At 41.6% G+C, this 22,514-nt stretch overlaps 2 protein-coding genes across 4 annotated transcripts in view; one reads left to right on the top strand and one right to left on the bottom strand.

Annotated features, from left to right (window-relative positions):
- Window positions 1–10,998: 10,998 nt before the first annotated feature.
- Window positions 10,999–18,602, bottom strand: LOC118430401 (kelch-like protein 24). 2 transcript variants are annotated; one of them, XM_035841257.1, is made up of 2 exons: window positions 18,511–18,602; window positions 10,999–13,177 (listed from the first exon to the last, which is right to left on the bottom strand). In XM_035841257.1, the coding sequence occupies exon 2, from the start codon at window positions 13,144–13,146 to the stop codon at window positions 11,209–11,211; it is 1,938 nt and encodes a 645-aa protein (XP_035697150.1). In that variant the 5' UTR covers window positions 13,147–13,177; window positions 18,511–18,602; the 3' UTR covers window positions 10,999–11,208. The 2 variants fall into 2 exon arrangements, with proteins under 2 accessions (XP_035697150.1, XP_035697151.1); XM_035841258.1 differs by lacking the exon at window positions 18,511–18,602 and adding an exon at window positions 16,363–16,609.
- The window catches only part of LOC118430400 (phosphatidylinositol 4,5-bisphosphate 3-kinase catalytic subunit alpha isoform-like), a 54,662-nt gene continuing 50,251 nt past the window's right edge, over window positions 18,104–22,514 (top strand). Inside the window, exon 1 of one of the 2 annotated variants that reach the window (XM_035841254.1) lies at window positions 18,104–18,344. The gene's annotated coding sequence lies outside the window, so the exon portion shown is untranslated. Of the gene's footprint in view, window positions 18,345–18,623; window positions 18,794–22,514 lie in introns of those variants that run through there. The other variant, XM_035841255.1, reaches the window with a different exon arrangement.

A 22,514-nucleotide genomic window follows, 5' to 3' on the forward strand; every position in this document is an offset into this window, starting at 1 on the left:
AAGGAAAATGCTTCCAGTGTATCCGCAGATAACAATCCCCGACTATGGGAAAACAAGAAGGCGAAGAAATTACAGAATATTGAATTGCGAAGCACTTTCTGCACGTCGCTCCAAGCCTGTGTGTGGTTGAATTATTTTTTGCGGAAGCAAAGTGACCGACCTCTGCGACACCGGGACCACAGCAATTACGGTTATTAACTTATGAGGGAACATATAATGCCTGCTTCACACACGGGGGACGTGCCGGGTCAGGGGGGTCAGGGCACGGCTGACCTTCTGTCTTACTTACTTACAGCGCCGCGGGCTTGACGAGTAGACAGATATGGCTTCATTTCAACATGTTGAGATGGAGCAAGGATAACAGTCCATACTGCACTTCGTATTTCACCTTTTTCTAGCCTCCATAGCAGGCCTTTTTACGTCTTTTTGGTCTCATGATACACTTTTGCTGGCCGCTTCTTTTTATAAAAGGGTATTATGAGCCCCAAAAGACGAAAAAAAAGACATACAGAGAGCCTGCTATGGAGGCCATCTTTTTCCAGGTTTTCGTTCCTCTGATTCTGGCTATTGGATAATAACAGAAACGTTAAAAGACAAATGGATTATTTTTTGACTGTTGAGATTGTAACCAAACTTCCTAAATGAACGTATTATAATTATAGTTCGTCTATCTAAATTTGCTTGTTTGTAGTGGTGTGTGTACGCAGTTCTCGAACTGGCATTTGAATTCTATATATAGTTTCTTCTGATACTGCGATAGATATGATCGATGTTGAAGCATTCTATAGCTTGCCGTAATATATAGTAGACTATCTTAGGAGTGGACCATTCAGTTATTTTGAGAACATAAACTTCTCTTGGACGATGTATTGTTTGCTGTCCTGTTAGTATGATACTTCAGTTTTTCCAGACCATCTCTCGAAAGACCACACATCATTGTTTATGACCTCCGAATCCTGTCCACTTGAAATCGTAGCTTAAAACAGACGAATCGAAGATTGAAGATGAAACCGGGTCAATACAAACACCTACGTAGATTTTGAAATCAATAAAAGTGCATTGAAGTAGAAATCAAATTACACTGCGGGGCTCATCACGGTAACACACAAACAAAAGTCCTCGAGCTCGTTACTGCAGGCAGAGCTATAACCATTAGACTTTCACTGCAAGAAATCTCGCTGTAGACATTCTCTTCCGCAGCTTTTACAATAGTAGTGCCTTGGGGAGACTCTGCTGAAACTGGGCTAAATTTGAATCATCATATAACGTTATAGGTCGTCGCCGAGGCTCGGTGTAGGAAAATCGTGAGACAAAATGTATTGAGGAAATTACGCCAGGTTACCTTTATCCACTATAGCCGTTGCTTTAAGAGCTTGGTATTTTGAATAGGGATATCAAGTCGTCGGATGGTGGTTTCAAATTGCAATATCTTCAATACGTTTTCAAATGATGCAATTTGAAAACGTCGTCTGTTGACTTAACATCGTTAGACACCCTGTTTTTTTTTAAAAACAACGGATATAGGTTACCCCGAAATTTAAAGGTGAACTAGCGTTAGATGTTTAAGCTCCTGACACCGTACTGGTTGTAGTAAGACAGGTATATCACAAAGATTTAGTTCATCACCACAGCAATAACGCCGCATGCTGCACTTTCTTCCAGTAGTATTTGTCACAGCATATGGGATGCGCAAGGAAGTTCCCAATGGACCGGTGCAAGTAATGAGTCTAAGCTGATCAGTTGTCTGACTTAATTGTGTCATTAATCTACGTCCTATGTGGTTGTGCATGCTGCGTCATCATTGCTATGGTCGGGGAGGCGCTGCATTACATATCATTTGGAACGCTTAAAGGTGGTATCTCACTGCAGTTGGGGCACCGGTGTGGCATTGCGGGGTTCGTTCACTGCGACACTGTTGTGTGATTTTCGTCTATTTTATCATTTAGATATTGCGTTATACGTAAAATTATGACTTAGAAGACAACAAAATACACAAAACGTAAGAAAATTCGATCTTTATAATCCGTTCAGTGTATATATTTTATTGAAAATAATAACAAGGCAATATAAGTTGCATCCCAGGCAGTGATATATGTGGGGTGCCATTGAATATACATACCGTATTACGAACATATTATTCATCAGTAGTACATCAAGTGATAAGCCTATAAGGGAAATATCGATATTATTAGAAGACAGTATTAACATACAAAGCAAACGGATGTATTTTAGTGATGAGATCCACTACTACTACCTTTTTTTCTGCCAATTTACAAATTCTATCAGTCAAGTTTGTTATGGTTTCTTTTTCTTTCCATAAACGTATTTGGCATATATTTTCTTTCCCGCCTACGCACCCCTACAAAGCCCCTGATTGCATTTTCGCTTACCCTCCCGCTATCTAACTATTAGCCTGAAATAAACGAGTAATTACGCCAGTATTGGGAACAGGCCACCGATTCACGTAGATCAGTTTGAAATGCCGTAAGGAATAACCTGACGTCATATAAGGCCCACTGCACCAACATGTTATCGTTCGCTATTACAATACATGAAATTGCCTTCTTCGGTGATGAAATCCACGACCCATGATTCGGGAGTTGATGGGGTTTTCGCTTGGTCTTTGGAGAGAGATCACGGAAGTCTGAGTCAATTTGATGAAGATTATACATACTTACGTGAACACACTGGAAGCGATACACAAGATGAAGATTATACTTACGTGAACACACTGGAAGCGATACACAAGATGAAGATTATACATACTTACGTGAACACACTGGAAGCGATACACAAGATGAAGATTATACATACTAACGTGAACACACTGGAAGCGATACACAAGATGAAGATTATACATACTTACGTGAACACACTGGAAGCGATACACAAGATGAAGATTATACGTACTTACGTGAACACACTGGAAGCGATACACAAGGGTTAATAAATTTTTTAAAGGTCTCTGTTGAGGTCCAGCTTTCTGTTCGCTCCAACTGCTATCGCTCCCTGCTAAGGCCTACGTCACATTATTTCCAAACCGTGACCCGGCCGGGCAGATTTCGGGAACGAAAAGTATGATATAAAAGACAAAAAAAGCCAGGACGAGCCCCAGTTTGGAAATATAACGTTAGCCTAACAAGATCTAACAAGAGGAGAGGTCAATGGGAGCGGGCATCTTTTTCTAACAAGGCTACCAACCAGGCTAGACTAAAACTTTAGCTGGTAACCCTCTACAGATGTGCATAATAACAGGGCAAGAGCAACTGGTTTCGTCGGTGACTTTACAAATTACGGAAAGAATGAGAGCTTTTTTGTAGTCTAGCAAGAACCCTTTGTGGCTGTCGATCGATTCTTACCTCAGTAGGGTAATTTTCCTAGCTTTGATACAAGTGGCCAAGCTTAAGGGAGAAGTAGTGGCTTGGTTCCAACGTGACATTAAAGTTATTATTCTAAACCATACCACTCGATCCAAGGAGCATTTCTACATTCACCACGTCTATGACAGATCTTGTGGTTTAATCACCATTATATCAAATAGTAATGATACCGGTAGCCTGCAAAAATCTATCTTACGTGTCGAAAATCCTAATTTGTCTCCAAACGGAATAGATAGTGGTACAACAAAACTTTTATATATAAAGCTATTTAGAAACATCTCGGCATTGCAACATCGAATGAAATAAAGTTCTACAAAAGACACAGGCTATCGCACAATCGCATAAGACACTGCTCTTGAAGCACTAAGCTACGTACGGTGGTTGCTATGTCTTTCCTTGATCTCCTGCTACGGTTACTTCCGAAATATGATAGGAGATATGATGTTGTGGTACATTAAAAAGTGGCAAAACCACTTTGAGTCTTACACTTTACAGGCGTATAGATAGAAAGCGATAAAACAAGGTTGTCATTTTTCACACCTCCTCCGATCCTTGTACATCAAGACACGAAAAACTCCCAGTTCCAACATAATCCGCAGTAAGACGGTGCAGTCCGTACAGAACATTAACATGCTGGGTCCATCCGCTGTCACTGATGTGTGGCTGTTACTGAGCTCTCCCAGACACACCGCCGCCGGCCTGACCTCCCTATATCTCTGGTACTTTCAGGAGCGGGTTTTTATTGTCAGTCGTCACACAGCCATCATCGCAAGGCACAGACACACGAACATTACTCTTATGGCTCAACAGTGACGCAAGAAGCCATACGTACGAGCTGAGCCACTTGGAGTGCTGAGGATTGATTTGTGTGCTTCTACTGAAACGCTGACAGTTTTTAGAAAGGCGTTTTACTAGCGATGGGACGGGGAAGTTAAGTTTAGCGTTATCGAAGTGGAGACTTCGGAAAAGTTGACAACTAAAGGCGGTTGAACTCTAGCTTCCTAAGTCTTAGCCTGGCTGAGGGCTCCATATTAAAGTCATGCTTGACATCCCTCAACATAATGCGCATTGGTCGGATTCTGTAAAGCTAAGGGCACAACCCGCCGTACGTGCAAATACGTGCTGTCTACGTGCCCAAACGTGGCTAATCGTTGGGGATCCGTAAGTGGTAAGCACAGAAAGTTTTGCCTGCACTTTAAGTTCTACGGCGTGTCTGCGTGCTCCAAAAACCGTCGGATTCCCTACAAGTTGGTACGGAAGCGGTACTAACCACTTACGGATCCCAAAAGATTGCCCACGTTTTGGCACGTAGACAGCACGTATTTGCACGTACGACGGGTTGTGCCCCTAGCTTTATGGAGCACGGAGACACGCCGTAAAACTTTACTTGCAGGCAAAACCTTTGTGCCATCGGGCTGTGGATTCGCCCCCCGTACGTGCCAGTACGGGCGACGCGTTTTCAGAAATACGTGGCGGACGTGGCCTCCCCCCAAAAAACGTACGGACAAATTGCACGGAACGAACGGAAAAAATCAGATAGACCTGTACACTAGACTTTATTACCTCCCTATGTTATCGGATCCTTTTCCCCCGCCCCTTGCAATTAGCCATTGGATGTGGATTTGCAAATAAAAATTATCATTATTTTGTATGTTCCTTGTATATTTTTTTATGTTCCTTGAACGTAGCAATATGATGCTAAATGTGAGCTCATGAGAAACGCATGATAGTCGTGGTAAAATATCTTGCCGGCAGTCTATATATAAGACCAATCTGGTTTTCATTGTTGAACCATCAACATGAGACATATCATTGATATTGCTTGGCAAATTATTACCACTAGGGTATCAAACGTTGGTGTTTCCAACATTCCCTATTTTATGTTGCCAAATGACTCCCACGGGGTAGCTTCAAACCATGCCCGGAGATAGCTATATGATATCATCTTCAATAAAAGGTTAATAAGACATAATGTCACAACCGACGTCATTCGACCGCGGGGCTGCATTTTCTTTCTGCACATACTCTGTCTCTATGCAGGCACGCAGCGCGGCAGCAGCTGGTTATATTACACTGAACGACCCGTCACACCTATCCTTTGCACATCTATCTGCTTGCGCTCTTTAAAACTATCCAGAGAAAATGCCCCTACTGTGCTTGGTAATAAAAAATTCCACTCTACTGTAGCTCTGGAAAAATACGAATTTTTGACTCAGACTCTGGTACTTGAAGGCATACGACATGATTTCTTCTGTAGTACACTTTTGACGTGAGGTATGATGGAAATGACCCAGAGATTGCAGGAGTAAGGGTAGGTGCAAAGGGATCGTCTATATTGGCCGCAAGTCAACAGCAGGCTGAGTGTGATTGTAGAGATTACGGCGAGTCTATAAGATATTAAAATTGTCGGACCGAAGCAAAGGTTATCGCTCGAGCTAATGGTGTAGATTGGCGTGTGCTATAACCCTGTAGATTACTCGCTCACCCGTGAAAGAGATAAACATTTTATGACGACTTGAACCTTTCAGCTATTACTCCTAGCTCCCAGATGGGAGAGAATAAATCTTATATTTCCGTTTGGCAGTTGAAAGGGCGCTTCACTAATTTTCACAGAAAGATTCGGATAATTCAGTACCCTTACATTTTCTCTGGGAGTTTCTGAAAACCAGGATGACACCATGTCCTTTGAAAATTAATCACCAAGTCTCTCAGTTGTTATGGTCCATAAAAAAGTTTAAAGGTCTGCTAGGTAAAGGTAGTCCAATAGCCGTTTGGGGGCCGTTGGGTTGCTATCCACTGTGTGCAGGGAATTCATAACGGTATTGGAAAGCAGTTGCCATCCCTCTTCTTCCACCGCCTTTTACCTCCACAATCGAAGTCAGGTGCCAATTTCTACCCCTGGGTGAAGTGAAGAAAATCGTATAAAGTACATTTCCCAACCACACAACGCCTAGCCAGGAAAACCAGAAGTCAGTGAACCTGTGACCTTCAGATTTACTGTCCGCTAGCCTAGTCATTCAGCCATTCGACGCCAGTAAAAGGTGTTAAAACAGTTATAAAACACAAAATCATCAAAAACAGTTATAGAACAGTTATAAAACACAAAATCATCATTGCCCATAAGAAGGAGAAGACCGGGAGAATTTTTCCTACCTTTGTCAATCCAGATATAACCACTGAAGTGTATCGCAACTACCAAACTCTCTTGTTTCCAGGTAAAGGTATTCACAATGAGAGCGGTGTTTAAATTGGAATATGCTGCACGAAGTAAAATATCAACGAGTGGCTTTTCATGGAAGTTGTTTTTTTGTTGTATGGAGGAGAGAAAAAAAGTCTAAATAGCACAAGAACTATTGAGAATTTGTATAAAAGACAATACAGCCTCACGTGGTCCCGGAGTTACGACAACTAATCACTGCCACTCCCGTACTCTCTCATCTCTCCATAGAAATCGTTAATTCTGTTGTATGGAGGAGAGAAAAAAAGGATAAAACAACACAGTACTGCTTTAGAACCATTGAGAACTTGTATATTAAAATACCGTACAGCTTCACGTTGTCCCGGAGTAACGGTAACTTATCACTGTCACTCCCGTACTCTCTCATCCCTCAATGGAAATCGTTAGTGGATTACAAAAAAAAAGGATAAAACAACACAGTACTGTTTTAGAACTATTGAGAACTTGTATGAAAGACATTGAAGCCTCACGTTGTCCCAGAGTAACGGTAACTAATCACTGTCACTCCCGTACTCTTTCATCTCTCCATAGAAATCGTTAATCTGTTGTATGTAGGAAAACAATGATAAAAAAACACAATAATGTTTTAGAACTATTGAGAACTTGTATAAAAGACAATGAAGCCTCACATTGTCCCGGAGTTACGATAACTAATCACTGTCAGTCCCGTACTCTCTCATCCCTCTATGGAAATCTTTAATTCTGTTGTATGGAGGAGAGAAAAAAGGGATAAAAAAACACAATACTGTTTTAGAACTATTGAGAATTTGTATGAAAGACAATACAGATTCCCGTTGTCCCGGAGTTACGATAACTTATCACTGTCACTCCCGTACTCTCTCATCCCTCCATGGAAATCGTTAATTCTGTTGTATGGAGGGAAAAAAAGGATAAAACAACACAGTACTGTTTTAGAACCATTGAGAACTTGAAAAGACATTGGAAAGACATTGAAGCCTCACGTTGTCCCGGAGTAACGATATAACCTCTCACTGTCACTCCCGCACTCTGTCATCCCTCCCGGCTACACACTGTATTGATCTTCGTTAACCTTCCCGTCTCCCTCGGGCCGGTCTCGGGCAGAAAGGAGGAATTACAATCTCCGATATCGAACTATTATCACTAGCGTGTGCACGGGAATCTTTCATACTCCACTTGAGACGAGTAGAAGAAAAGGCCAGTACCTTTGGGGGTTAGGTTGGGAATCAGACAGAGAATAAGGAAACGGCTCTGATGTACGTAGTTGAACGGACTGATGCTTAAAATCATAAGGAAGGAAACAGCTGAGAAAGAAGTACCGAAAATGATAGAAGGAAAGAAATGGAAGTAAGGAAGGACACATTTGAGAAAGAAGTAACAAAAAAGAATAGAAGAGGGAAAGAAATGATGGAAGGAAGGAAGGCAAGTCAAAGTCAAGTCAACTTTTATTGCACAACAATTGCAACGGGTACAATGTTAGGCAAAGTGGTGCGGCAGTGGTGCGGCAGTGGTGCGGCAGTGGTGCGGCAGTGGTGCGGCAGTGGTGCGGCAGTGGTGTTTTTCGTCAAAAATAAGCATTTCGTTGTACTGTATGTCAAAACTGTTATTGAATCTATGTGGGCATATAATCAATGCACCTCTGTGCGATTTTTCAGGTCATCCGGTTGTAATACCAGGGCACTGGGGTCCAACATATACAGTTTTGGTCTAAAAATGACCAAAAACTCAATAGAATCATTTTAGGGGCAGATATGAAAAAAAAAAATTAAGAAAAACGCCCGTGGGTATTGGCCCACTCTACCCTTGTGCCAAATTTCAAATTATTCGGTCCAAGAACGACGGAGATAACGCGTTTTGAAGATTTGACAGGAGAAAGAAAAAAAAAGAAAGAAGGAACATTACGAATACAATATATTTCACCATACCTGTGGTATGGCTGAAAAAAAGATGATCAACTTTTCCAACACTGTAAAATCCGAAACGAACGCTCCGCTAAATTGCTGTAGTTTATCGGCCTGATTAGACGGAGTGGAGCACGTCCTCAAGTGTCAGGGACGGAGGAGAAGTTGGCGCCAGACGGGCATTGACGGATCAGCGTGGGTGTCGTGAAATATTCCCGGCTTCTAATAGCCCACTACGGTGGCTGGTAATGACTTCTAAACCCGATGGAAGAGAACAGGACATAATGTACAGAAAGGTCAAAACGTTGGGCATCATCATAGCGGAGGAGTCGTTGCCATTTGGAAGATTGACGTAGGAGGAATTTCAATGAACTCTCTGTATATATACGCGAATGACTTGCTCGCTAGAATAGCTAATAGCTTCCCATTGTATTCGACAGTCTAAAGTATAGGCTGTCTTCGACGACGAAGGAAGAACCACAGGAGTTGCACGTAACGGGCTATGAAGCGCCGACGCTAATAAACGTAAACGGTTGTTGCCTTTTAAAGTGTATCATACATTATCATATATAAAGTATATACAGCACGCTCCGTAAACTTTATACGTGTGCTACCAGGCACTGTTCACACCATGACGGTTCTTGGCATAATTGGTTAGGGATTGCACACTTGTCATTGAACCGTTGCTTTATGAACCTTTATAAACTAGGGGTGGGTACCGGTACGGTTGCCTCTTCACCTCAGGCAGAAACGAATTTTAACTTCTGTACTATTCTCCTAACAAGATGTATCCGCGTATAAATGAATGTTACCATTGCAAAGAGTCACATCCGCCCTTGATTTAACTAGCCTCCATTGCCGGCTTTCTAGGGCCTTTTCCCGTCTTTTTTGCTTATAATACACTTTTGCTGACCATTTCTTTTTGTACTGGGCGAATGGTCAAGCCACCCAGTACAAAAAGAAATAGCCAGAAAAAAGTGTTTGTGAGTCAAGAAAAGACGGAGAAAGCCCCCCTGGAGAGACCCTGCTATAGAGATTTTACAGCAAAGCAACTTTGATAATTAACATGCGCTCGCTGCGGAACGAGGCCGATAGATTGACGACTCACCTGGCCTTCACGAACAACAAAATCATCGATCAAGGAGCTTAGAAACTCCTTGGTTCAATCTGGAAACAAGTTCGTAACCTTGTCGCAGTACAGTATATCATCTAAGTGATCTACATGTATCAATGGGGACCTCTAGCGACCTGTCTTATTTTTGCCGGTGCTCGATGCGGTGAGACCGTTCAATGATGACTGTTCAAAATTTCAATACTTTCTGGTACACTATTTGACTGGTTCGACATCTTTGACGTCAGAAGAAAGCTGACACTTGCAAGTACAATGTGCTATGTGTTATGAATGCATAATAACACCGATTGTTTCATCCTTGCAAATGGTATTTTATCGAGTGTCGCTGTGTATGTGGACACATAGATCACCTACGGACTTTCTCTCCCATGACTGATTTTTGCATGTACCGTAAACGTTATCGCAACAGCATTGTGAATTGCCAAGACTTCTCTACATCAAAGCCCGTGAGAAGTGACCATCGTATTGTTAACATCCATTGGCATAATACCGGTCGGTTTACTGCAATTTCTCAAGCAATGCTAATTTGGCAAATGATCAACGCATCATTTTCTCCAGTTACATGTTGCTGTTACAGCTTACCTTTGCCACTTCTTCTGTGTAAATTATTTTGTCTCTCTGGTCCTGCTAAAAACATAATATCGTAATTCGAACACACCGCGGAATTGCACGGAGAACGGGCGCGTGGTTGGAAGGGGGTGCTTTATACCGGTCGAACGAAACACGGCACAATTAACTGCCGCTATGTACCTTTATACATCCTCTGTTGTTCCTTTCTTTCCTGTTAGTAGTTGCACAAAACAAAAATCTGCATGAGCATACAAAAAGTCATGAGAAAATGGGCGTATACTGACAAGAATTTTCATTTAATTTTGGTCCGTCACAACCGCTATGACGCAAAACTTTACTGCTGGCCGTAGCATTAAAAATGGCGGGAAAATGGCGGCGTACGTTCAATTTCTTCAATTTGACCCATTCAGCCGTAGATCCGGGCGATAATGCAACGGTTCCTCACACTTTTACACGAGTTGTAGGTCACCAAAAGAAATTCAAGATTGCTGTTGAATCATGCTCGTCTTGTGCCGTGAGCACATGTGATTATTATCTACAAATCTGGCGATGAACGTGGCAGTGTGTTTGTCCCACGACGAGCTCGCCTGCCCCGAAAATGACCTGAAAACTTTTGGTCTTGTTGTCTTCGAATGCATTGTTATCGATGCTTTGTAAATTATGTATTGGACACCTAGATGTCTGAAGTGTGCATACCTCAGAAATAACTATTGTTGCATGTGTAGATCTCTTTAAGTTCCACTATTTTTAATCGACCGGTATAAGGCTTATGACCGGTATTATGCCAATGCATGTTACTGCTACTGTCAAACTGAGCATAAGACTTCCCAAGCGCAAAGTTACAAAGAAATTGCTGTGGCAGGCAGTTACAACTGACAAGTCACTTGCATCCAAAATTGAGGGCAAGATCAGCTCTCAGTTTAAAAACCTTCCACCAACAGAACAAAACTACATCTTTGTTCGTATTGCTGGTGTATCATGATTACAAAAGTCCTAATCCGAACCCTCTCATTCGTCCTCTTCCTTCAGTACAGCAAGATCCCGGCAGTACCATCCCACTCGGCTCTTATGGATTTCAAGGAAGCTTTGGCCGAATAAGGCAAAGGGAAGAGGCGCGCACTTTTTTGGAAAGTAGTTGTTTCCTGACCCGTAGTTGCTGATGGTATCCACAATTTCTTTTCCTTTCGTGGAGAAGTAGTGGTACTCCCTTCGCGCGCGAAGGAAGTCATCTATGAAATATTGTTTATCGTCACAATTGAGGGTCTCCTTCTCGTCGTCGAAAATGAACTGTTCGGAATAATGTGATGTCGCTGTATATACGGCACGGATATAAAGCTTGCCATTGGAAGAAGTCGGAAGAAAGACGTCTGGGACCATCGCCCAAGCGTTCCCAAAAAATGTATCGGCTTTCCTCCAGCCGTTGGTTTTCACATCAAACAAATGCACACACAGGTTGAAGAGTCGCTCTGACTCTGTTGGAGTCACCGTGATGAATACAACGTTGTCTCCGAAAGCTGTCATCGTCATCTTTGTGAATGACTGAGTGAATAATGTAGGTGGCACGGGTAGCTTTATCCAAGCTGCTTCGTCGGGATCATAGCAATCCATGGTCACCAAAGACGTCTCCTCAGTGTCACCGCCGACCAGAAGGAGTTTCCCGTCAACGACCACCGACTGATGCCCTGCCCTTCCGAGGGGGATGTCGGGCAACCTCAGCCACATGTCTGAGGGGAAATGGTACCGAAATGCTTGCCTGGATGGGCTAGGGTGAGGACCCTTGCCGATAAGACGCTTCTCCCGCCCACCTGTCACGTACAGGTGTTCCCCTGCATTTGCCACACCCATGTACCCATTGACAGGCGTTGGAAGGTTAGCTATGTGGTAATATTGTTGATTATCTGGATCTAAGCAAATTATGCTTTGCAGGGGCCCAGGCGAAGGGTGTACTGGAAGGGGTTCTGACTCGTTGTTATCGCGGAGATGTGGTTTATTGACTGCCTTCCAACCGCCGACAATGATTGCCAGGTTGTCCGATACCCCGCGTCTGTTACTTCTTGCCTCTTCTTTCTCTGTAACATTAACTACCTGTGTACCAGAAAGATGTTTCTCTCTGGCTGCTGTGATCTTTGCGACGCATTCTGCGGAGTCCCGTATTGTAGGGTGTGATTCGAGCTTCCGTAGCACGCTGACTTTCACGCAAGATAGACGAATCTCTGGCAAAATCTTTAAGATTGCTGTTTGACGGCTCTCGGGGGCATGGTCGAGCCACCTTATCACAGAATTGACAACGTCGTCTTCAGCTTTCAGATCTTCGTCTCCGAGTAGATCTAAGAGATCTTCCAGCGAAAGGCTAAGGAACTCCTCGTCTTGTGTGGCATCTGAGAAGTTTGAGACTGTCATGGTCCTCGCGCTCTTCTTCAGGTCAGAAAGATCGTCATACATGTGTGCCAGGCGCAAGACGCCCAGACAGTTATTCGGGCAAAGGTTGTCTTGGATGAATTTCTTGCAGTACTGCAGAATCGTGTCGAACCGTAGCATGTGTGCCGTCTGTAGAACGTCTTGGACATCGTCTTTCCTGATGCGTATTTCCCCGGTATACAGGAAGTCCAGGATCTTAGAGAAGCTGGAGGAGTCAATGCCATGGAGTTGCACGGCCTTTGTGGTACTTTCAGTGAAGTTGGACGACAGCATGGTTTTAAAGTATGTTGTAGATGCCAGCACAGCCCGGTGGCAAGGGAAGTCCCTACCCTCTACTTGTACCACAACATCAAGGAATTCCCCGTTCTTACGCTGGCTGGCAAGTTCAGCAAGAAGCTTGCGTCCATGGGCTTTATTTTTGATATCGACATAGCAAGAGCCCTCTTCCATTGATTCTCTGTCGCTCCCGCTATTGACGTCGGAGTCACAATACCCGCCAGACACATCGTAATCGTCGGAACGGAACATGGCGGCTGTTGGCTTGGTTCTGCTGTAAGATCTGCTGGACAAAATAATAAGAGGCAATAAAGAGATGAACATACGATTTGTTGGACTACGTGACCTCAGCAGTAGAATTAAGACGGTGGACTTAAAAAGGCGTATATTTTCAATAGATCAGCTTGTTTCGTTATTCTATATATTCACGATAATAACGTGCCATGGTAATGATATACATGTATAAGTTTTCTGAGAATACATTTTTTTCATGGGTCCGGCCAATACAATCAACTTGATGACGTCATCGTAATGTCAAACGTCTTATACTTGTCAGATATTATGTCTATATCATTTCCGAAAAGTTTGGTGGCCACACGACACGTCGTTCAAGAATTATAGGACTTAGAAGTGGAGGGCCTCAAAAGCCCCCCCCCCCCCTATCCATGCAAAATGGACTGGTATATGTGGCCAATATTCCATCCCAGTGCTAAAGGTACCCCAATACCAAATTCCACATAACCATTTGTTTTTTTTTTCAAGACAAGGGAAGGCAAAAATCCCAAATTTAACAATTTCTAAGTGATATACTAGTACACCATAATAGTGAATGGATTCCTGTGGGCGCATACTGTACGCACCCTCATACCAAATTTCAGTTTCTTTGGTTTCAATACAAAGGCATCGGAGCCGAAACTATGTATTTTTAGTCCAAAAATGGCAAAAAAATCCCAAGATTCAACAATTTCAAGTAATGTATGCCAGACGTGAAAATAAAGTATTGTGGGCATATGACCTACACACCTTCATACCAAATTTCAGGTCATTTGGTTTTAATACAAGGGCAAAGGACTAATATACATTTATTGTCAAATGTGGCCCCAATGGCCCTCAAATAAAAAAAATGCGTCCTGTGGGCATATGTCCGATGCACCTCTGTAACAAATTTCAGGTCATTAGGTTGTAATACCAGGGCACAGGGGTCCAAAATACATACTTATGGTCTAAAAATGACCAAAAAATCCAACTAAAAGTACTTTTTAAGGCCTCTATCAAGACAAGTGAGAGAAAAAAGAACAGGGGATATTTGATATTTCTGATGAATCAAAAGGAGGTCTATTGAAAAAGTGTTAATATTACGTTGTGAGACTCGATAGATGAAACTGACAGACAAGGACAGTTTACGTATTTGACAAGTCGTTATTGACACAACAGACGTACAGCGACTTTTGTCAGGTCTAAGTATAAACAAACAAGTATATGCAAATGAATTACCTACGTGTGTGTACTAAGTATAGTAATAGATACAAATAAATCAACATATGCTGATTCTAACGTATCATGTCCAAAGTTTAAGCATTCTTGTATATACTTGCATTATACTTAATATACTTTATTACAGTACGCGTGGTGAAGCTCTTCATATTGTGTGTTTAACATAGTTCAGTTTGGGATATAACTTCAAATGTCTGAACTCCCGTGTCCATTGTCTACCTGGGCCAGGCTATTTCCTGACTGACTATCGTCAATGTTGACTTTTACTATAAGGCCACGTTGATTTGATTATATGGATGACATCCGCGCTCGCACCAATTTTCGGCCATTTAAAAAAAAAGAAAAGTTTTCGACCACACAATAAATTGTGCAAAGCAGCTGTAAAATGAGCACAAATATTCCGTAGATTGAAAAAAAGGTATCAGAAAACAGATAACTGATGCCATAGAATGCCAAAATGAATCTTAAGTCAAAGAATAAGATGTGAAAGGACAGAGAAAAAATCTATTGTTGGTTGGGGGAGGTATCAGTACAGAAAATTCAGGTCCAGAGGATCATTTCCAGGTCCGGACATAAACCTGGACCTGATTGTCTGTGGAAACTTGAGAACTGGAAATACTCAAAACAATGGTAATTATTCAATTTTGCTACAAACGAATCTGTTTGGTGGATTATTGGACTCCCACTGCATTTTAAAATCCAATCTCCATGTAATAAAGGCAAACTGTCTCTGTACCCTTGACTGTAGAAACTTGGTGCAATTGATTATAAACTCTACTTGACTTCGCTCTTGTTATCTTCTTGGCCCCCCGGTTAGATCCCAAATGGCTGCCAACATAGTGTGTCCATTTTGTAATTGGCGAAACCTGTTCCTCTGTTTTTTTTTCAGGTCTGTTTTTTTCGGAGTGGTCCAAGAAGAAAAAAATGTTTTGCACCCGTATGATGTACTGGTCCCTACACCTAACTGTTGGTATACCATACTATGTGTGTTTAGTCCTATGTTCAACCTTCTTGGCCACTTTGATTTCATACTGAAGGCAACTTTTTTTTGGCCAAACTTTTTTTTTATTCGCTCGCTCGCATCAGTTTTGGAGTTCCCGGAGGATGTCATCCATATAATCAAATCAACATGGCCTAACAAAACACACACCACGCCTCGAACAGAGGGCCAGTCAGTTACCAAGAGAAGGAAATGACGTTGATTCATTGAATCAAGGTCACAACGGTTCATGTCTACACAATATATGGGTTGTGTTGTGTTTGCGTTAGTTTAGTTACCTGGGGCACATATCGCCTCGTGGTTGTGTGCCTGCCTGTTACTGGCACGTCTCTGTCGCCTATTTACCTAATAACACAACCCAGCCAGGCTATACTGAAGTATGCTATTTTGCTGCCGTTTTCAACACTTTTAGATAAATGTATGTTACAGACCTACTGGGACTTTAAATTGTAAACTGTATCTCTGTTATCTATTTTGTCTGACCCTTACCTCTTCCCTCATGACCTGAATGAAAAGCGGTCTGTGGGCCGAATTGAGGTTTCATGAGTAAACAAAGATTCCAACAAAGAATAACCCCAAACGTGAGTTCTTGGTCATTGCCACAGCTAGTAAGAGCTGCTTATAACGTTATGTTCGAAGTCACTGGGTTTCTCGGCCTACATCGGGCGACACAGTCTGGCCCAGAGAGGGACCAGGGACAGACATTTCTACTGTTTATGTCTACAACAGTCTTGAAGGGCAAAATAAAATCAATAGAGCCAGGAATAAAGGCAATAAGACTGAATCTGGGACGTTGTAGAATTAGGAACAGAACAACACCCACGTCAGCACAATCCATGTAACCCGACGCACTCAAAAATTGCTGCAAGTGATTCTTTTAGAAATCTTCAATTTCCCATAGGGTAAGTCCGTGTATTAATTCAGTGTTGGAAAGAAAGTTTAGCAATTTCTATAAACACAAACTCATACCAGACCTTGCAAAAAGGACCAGTCAGTCTCAAGCTCACCGTGAACGTTGCCTCGTCAAGGAAGTTAGTTAGGTCACCTGGATCTTCAAAACACCTTTACACCTCACCACTTGCCGTTGAGCTATCGTGGCGTGTGAGCTATCCGTTACCGAAGCGCTCTATTGAGGCGTGTCACATGACCGTTTCAAGTATCAACCCCAGGTGTGCTTACGTATTCATGCGCAAGATCCGCACGAAAAACAAACGATTTTTACTCGATTCATTCAATCCGCTACTAAGAAACGTGTTCCTTACGAGATTCTAAGACTTTGTCATGGCGTAACTTGGCACTCAGGTGAATCATGGGCTGTGACAATTTCCGTCGGACATGAATTTCCAAGGACGTTTGCGGATTTCGTTATACGTCCTTGGAAATTCGAAACCTCCGTGAGTGGACCGTGACCGCAGGTGACTGCGTGTCTCCTCATAAAGCTTAGGTCAGAACTGGCCCAGTGCCCGTCAGGTATGTAGCCCCGGCCGGGTTCTGAAGTCGGGCGGACACCGGCTGTTTGCCGGATGTCGTGGTCACAATCAAATTTTGCCTTCACGCTGCCCCTTGGGGGTCCCGGACTCTTATGAAAAATTCCACCTTCCTAGGTTCGTCTCCGGCAGACACCCGCCAGATGTCGACGGTGTCCTGTAGTCACCCCTGCGGGGTCCGACAGGGTAACGTTTGTCTCTCAGTAACGATTTTCCAGCGACCCGGAGTCTGGTAGAGACTAAAAACAGCCCGTGAACTGCCCGGCAGGGCCCCTTTTCCCAATTTCCTAAGCCTAAATGTGCCCGGACTTCTCTTGACGGCTCTACGCTGGACAGTTGGAGAGCTTGGCGATGCCGTGGATGAATACTCGTGGCACCTCTCTTTGCAAGCCCCTGACTGTTAGAATCATGTAAGTGTTAGAATTAAAGGAACAACAGAAAAAAAACTTTTTTTTAAAAAACGGAATGACCTTTTCCGTGTTGCCTCTTTTGTTTTGCAGACATTCTATGAAAGCAATCCGTTGCAACAGATGCTTTTGTCTTGCACATGTGACAAAAACAATGGCTTAATAGCTGAAAAACCTTTTAGTTGAACGACAAAGAGCTCAATATTCTCTTAGGAACAAATCCGTAATGCGTTACAGGAAGCCTTCAAAACTCCTGACCTCCAGGTTGGATTTCCAAAGGGCACAAAAATGCATCTACAAATGTCAGTTGTACAAATATCATATTACCAGCTTTACTAGTGATATATCTGTTGTTGTCGTGTGAGATTGAACGTGCCACTCACGGTCCGCAAATATTTCTCGAGACAACTGTTTAACGTTACACTGCCGCACAGTCAGTAACGGGATGGATACAAAGTCCGCTAGGGGTCCAAACTCCGGTAAGATTAAAATCATTTTTGCGGAGATATGCGTCTAAACATGATAAGTACAACTGCAACTTTTGCGCGCTTTCACTACATGCAGTTCAGAACGCTGCCGTTAAATGAGATATAACATTATGTCTGCACAGCTTCAATCACAGTTATATGTTTGCTAACAAGATCTTAACTTGTTTTTTTATGGGTTCTCAGTAAAATGTACGATGACACGTTTTCTGGTCAAAGAGAAATGATTTTGAGGGGGTAAAATTCTAGTAAAACACAGTGAGAAACCATTATATTCTCCAAGCAGATATATGCATGTATGGTGGTTGTCACAGTGTGAACAGTTGGCGGGAACTCTCGCAAAGGCCGCTGGGAAAATCAATAATCCAAGATGGCGGCGTGTTGTTTCCGTTTTTGACGATAGTTGTTTGCAAACTCCTAAATAGCAAAACTCACGTCAGTGCACCAGCAGTAGATCTATTTTGGGACTCCACCAGAGAATAAGAGCTTTGTTATGCACCTAGTGGAGTATCCTCAGGAAGCCGGGAACAGCAGAAAGCTAGGTATTTTGTGTGAGGATGCGGACTTGTTTTGAAAGGTGAGTAGGACGAATCCTTGGGAGGGGCGTAAATTATTTTCTTAGCTAAAATATTATTTTGGTGATCAAAAGTCACCAAAGCTTTGTCCTTGGATACTTATAGTTTGGTAGAGGTTCATGTTTCCTTTTTAGACTGTCTATGTTTGTAGAAAATAGTTGTACCTACCAACGCCGGGTCAGACTTGGAGTAGAGTTCAGGAAATCTGGAAAACATACAGACACGCCGGTTCGACAGCCCACTGGCTAATTATGTGTGAGTCACGTAGTTACATTCATCGACAACAGTGACGCTCGGAAGATTCAAGAAAACTGTTTACGTGCCAGAACGCAGGAAACGCACGATTTTACCGTATTTGGTCTTTGTTAAACACTGGATATGAAAAAGATTCAAATCAGAACCACTAAAAAAACTATATTTCGTGGAGGATGGAAAATTTGTCACGGTAACGGTAAGCTATCTTCTTGTTGTTGCTATGAAATTTCTGCTTGATGAGCAACCTTGTTTGTGAAGGATGTGGCTGTTTTTCTTCCAACAAGTGCTGGAAATCGTGACTAAAATACAGTTCAGTTGGCTTCGAAGACTGAAAAGTGCCAGGTTTCAAGCAAAAAGGTATTATTGATTATAATCTTGACATGAAATTTTTACTATGCCACTGCCAAAGGCTGTTGGATAAAATGTTACAAACAGATAGTATATAATAACAAGTGGGCAATTTGGTTTGTTTTTGTCACAATATGTTCACTATTGGCGTTGTTTTACAACTTGTTGTCAAAGATGCCCTATACTTTGCTTTAGACAGTTTAGTTGCATCGATGTACATGATATGTTAGAGCTTTGAATTGTTTATTTTGTGTATTTGTTATTATACAGTATATAGAATTTAACTTGAGAAGCTAAACAACAAGGATCAATTTACAAAGTCTTGATAATAATGCTAGTAACACTAATAGATAAAGTGATTCATTTTTGTGACTTTTTCTGTGGTGCTAGTTGGTTGGTACGATGAGGTTTTAAAAGTCGGATACAGCTAATTTGCTCTGATTCAAATTAATCCCAACCGGCTTTAAAATTGAATCAGAATCAAAGTAGTACTGTATCTAGACAAAGGGATATCATAACCACAAATTATTATTGACATCTGTATACCGTGTGTATGTCAGATCTTCCCTCCTTACAACTTCTGCTTGGAGATGAACTCAAAGTGCCCTTTCTTCAAGGTGATTGTCTAAGCTTTAAAGTGTAAGGAAGTGGCTGTTATCTCCCTTCCCAGCTTAGTGGATGAGTTTATCTGTGAATCTGGCAGCTGTGAGCCTTGGTCAGATGTTCTCACGATAACGATTACTGTCTTCTGATTTCTACATAATTAGGTGGTATTGTGGCTGTGCTTTGTTTGTGATCCTTGTCATTTTGACTTTTGTATTCAAATTGAAATCGGCAGATGTTCCAGGTACTTTGTTTGGTAGCTGTCTCTCTCTCTCTCTTTGGATGCCCACAAGTTATTGATCGTCTGTTGCTTTATTATTTAATTTTTGTCAATAGACTTTTTGGTATTTTTCACACTGTTAAACTCTGTGGCAAAACACTTTCTAGTAGAGAAAAAGAGAATATAAAACTTTTATCCTCAATTTATCATTGTTGAAATGGACATAGTGCCTCCTGCTGAAAATAAAATTGTTTCCTGTGAAAATAAAAACTTGAAGGTATGATTTACAGAGGGTGGACTTCTGTATCTGACTATCTGTATATTAGTATACATAACTGGAATAACCTCCCTTCGGCAACACACATCAGCTTTGTGTCTAAACGATCTGTCATACCTTCCCTTTGCACATCTAGCTCAGTAGCTGTAAGCGTTGTGTAACTAATAACTACCGATAATCCCCTACACTACAGAACTTGATGGTGACAAATTCCATACTACCATAGACTTACCTTTACCCCTCTAGGTGTCACAGGTCTCATCAGATTGTCTATCCAATGTCAGTGTGATTATATTGTTCTACTTGTTCATGCTTCTTGTTTCCTCTCAGTAGTCACATATACTAGTACATATTTCTCCGACATTTGATCCTGACATTGTAACACATTCGAGGTTAATCTTGTTTTTTACCTGTAGGTTTATAGTTTGTCTCCTATTTTCTTGGAGTAGACACCTGTGCCTTTTATTTTAAAGCAACTGTTCATTGTTCAATCTCCAGGGAGATAGTGGAATGGCAAATTTTTGTAATTGTAACAATTTCTGGCTGCCCAACTGCTGGGATACTTGTGAATACACCTGTTAAAACTGAAGAGACGTACAGTTACATGTGAATAGATACAACGGACAGGATTTAAAGTTTTCCTAATTCAAAAATATACCCTTTCCTTTTCGTTAACATCTGGAAATTGGCTGTCTTGCTTGGACTGCAAGCTTAATTAATCTAAGACAATAAGGCCTAGGAAAAAAAATGTTGTGTTTCCTGTTTCCCTACCTACCCTAGAAAAACCTGCCGACCCTAGACTTTTTTTTTGGGTGGGCAGTGGAGTCACATAGCTTCCAGTTAGAATTTTTATTTAGCCTGCTTCCTATTGAAGTAAAACACTGCTTGTCCCATCTAATGAAGGATAAATGTATCTATCATGCACAATTGCAAAATTAAAGTTTGACATTGAAAGACAAGTGTCATCATACATTTCAGTTTACTTTGTTCAGCTGTATTGCAAATATGTATCACTAGAATTTTGGCCAGCCTAAAAAAAAATACAAGAAAAAAAAAAAGATAATCCCTACCTACCGACCCTAATTTTTTCAGGACTGAAACAGGAAGCACAACATTTTTTTTCCTAGGCCTAAGAGTGAAGTAACAAAAGTATAACATATGAAACTTCTCAACTGTTAAAGTCTAGCACTTGTCTGAATCTGTCTGTATGAATATTATCTTTCTGAAATCAAAGTAAGTTTATACATGTTACTTATTCCCTAATGTACAAATGTTTGGTGTATGTCTAGAGGCCCATACTTCAGAAAACAATGGCTACTTCTGTCTGTGTAGAAATAGCGATCACCATCTCTGGGTCATATTGTATGTTTTGCAAAAGTAAAGATTGAGTTACTAGTATATATGAATACTCAAAAAGAAATTATGATATAAGGACATAGGGGGAAATGGCAGTCTGTACATGGAGTCTTGTAAGTTGTATCTTAAACTTTGAATTTTCTATCTAAAACATGACAAGCTTTAGCCTTATCCAAGAAATCCTGAAGAAATCCCGAATCACAGTTTAATTGGTTTATGTACCAAATTACTACCAATTACCTCTGCTTTGTGCGTAGGTTGATCTAATTACTGCACTTATTTCTTAAGTCTTCCATGATAATGTTGCAGTAGTATTCGTTCCCAATGTAGTTATCTTGGCTCACGTGGGAATTGGAAGGAAGTGGTAGGAAAGTGACCATATTTAGTTGGTGCATGTACCTTACAGAAATGTTTGATGTTGTATGTAAGAAGTATGTAGGCCTAGGAAAAAAAATGCTGTGTTTCCTGTTTCAGTCCTGAAAAATCTCAAACTTGAATGTTGTGCATAATAGATACATCTATCCTTCATTACAAAGGACAAGCAGTGTTTTTGCTTCAGTAGGAAGCAGGCTGAATATGATTCTAACTGGAAGCTATGTGACTCCACTTCCCAACCCCAAAAAGTTTGGTTGGCAGGTTTTTTTAGGGTAGGTAGGGAAACAGGAAGCACAACTTTTTTTCCCTTGGCCTTACTGTGAGTGTGAGTAAGACAGCTAAGTTTGGCGAGAAAGCAAGTCATCCAGAAGATAGCAGAGACTGTTGTTCAAATTACACAACATACAAACTGTAACTACTGTATATATACCTACGCTAAGGTAACATTTTTAGTTTTATACAACACAGTGGCTTCAGCTGCATTGTAATGGTATCAAGATAACTTGCAATTTTTTTTATTGATACATGTCCATAGGAGCCCACTAACTGTACAAGGTCTCATGTCAAGGTTATTTCCAAATTTGCCCTGATCCAAACATGTTGGTGCAGCTGGGTTGGGGTCTTGTGCGCGTGAAGAATTTGCGCGTGAAAACTTGCGCGTGAAAAATCTGCGCGTGACAATATGCAAATTAGCTGATTCCCAAGGGATTCAAAAAGTTTTTGCAGATTTATACTTAA

This window comes from Branchiostoma floridae, chromosome 14 (genome assembly GCF_000003815.2).
Source record: "Branchiostoma floridae strain S238N-H82 chromosome 14, Bfl_VNyyK, whole genome shotgun sequence".
NCBI classification, from domain to species: domain Eukaryota; kingdom Metazoa; phylum Chordata; class Leptocardii; order Amphioxiformes; family Branchiostomatidae; genus Branchiostoma; species Branchiostoma floridae.

Excerpts from the sequence above, each read along its gene's own strand:
- LOC118430401 (XM_035841257.1), bottom strand. The coding sequence starts at position 13,146 with ATGTTCCGTTCCGACGATTACGATGTGTCTGGCGGGTATTGTGACTCC.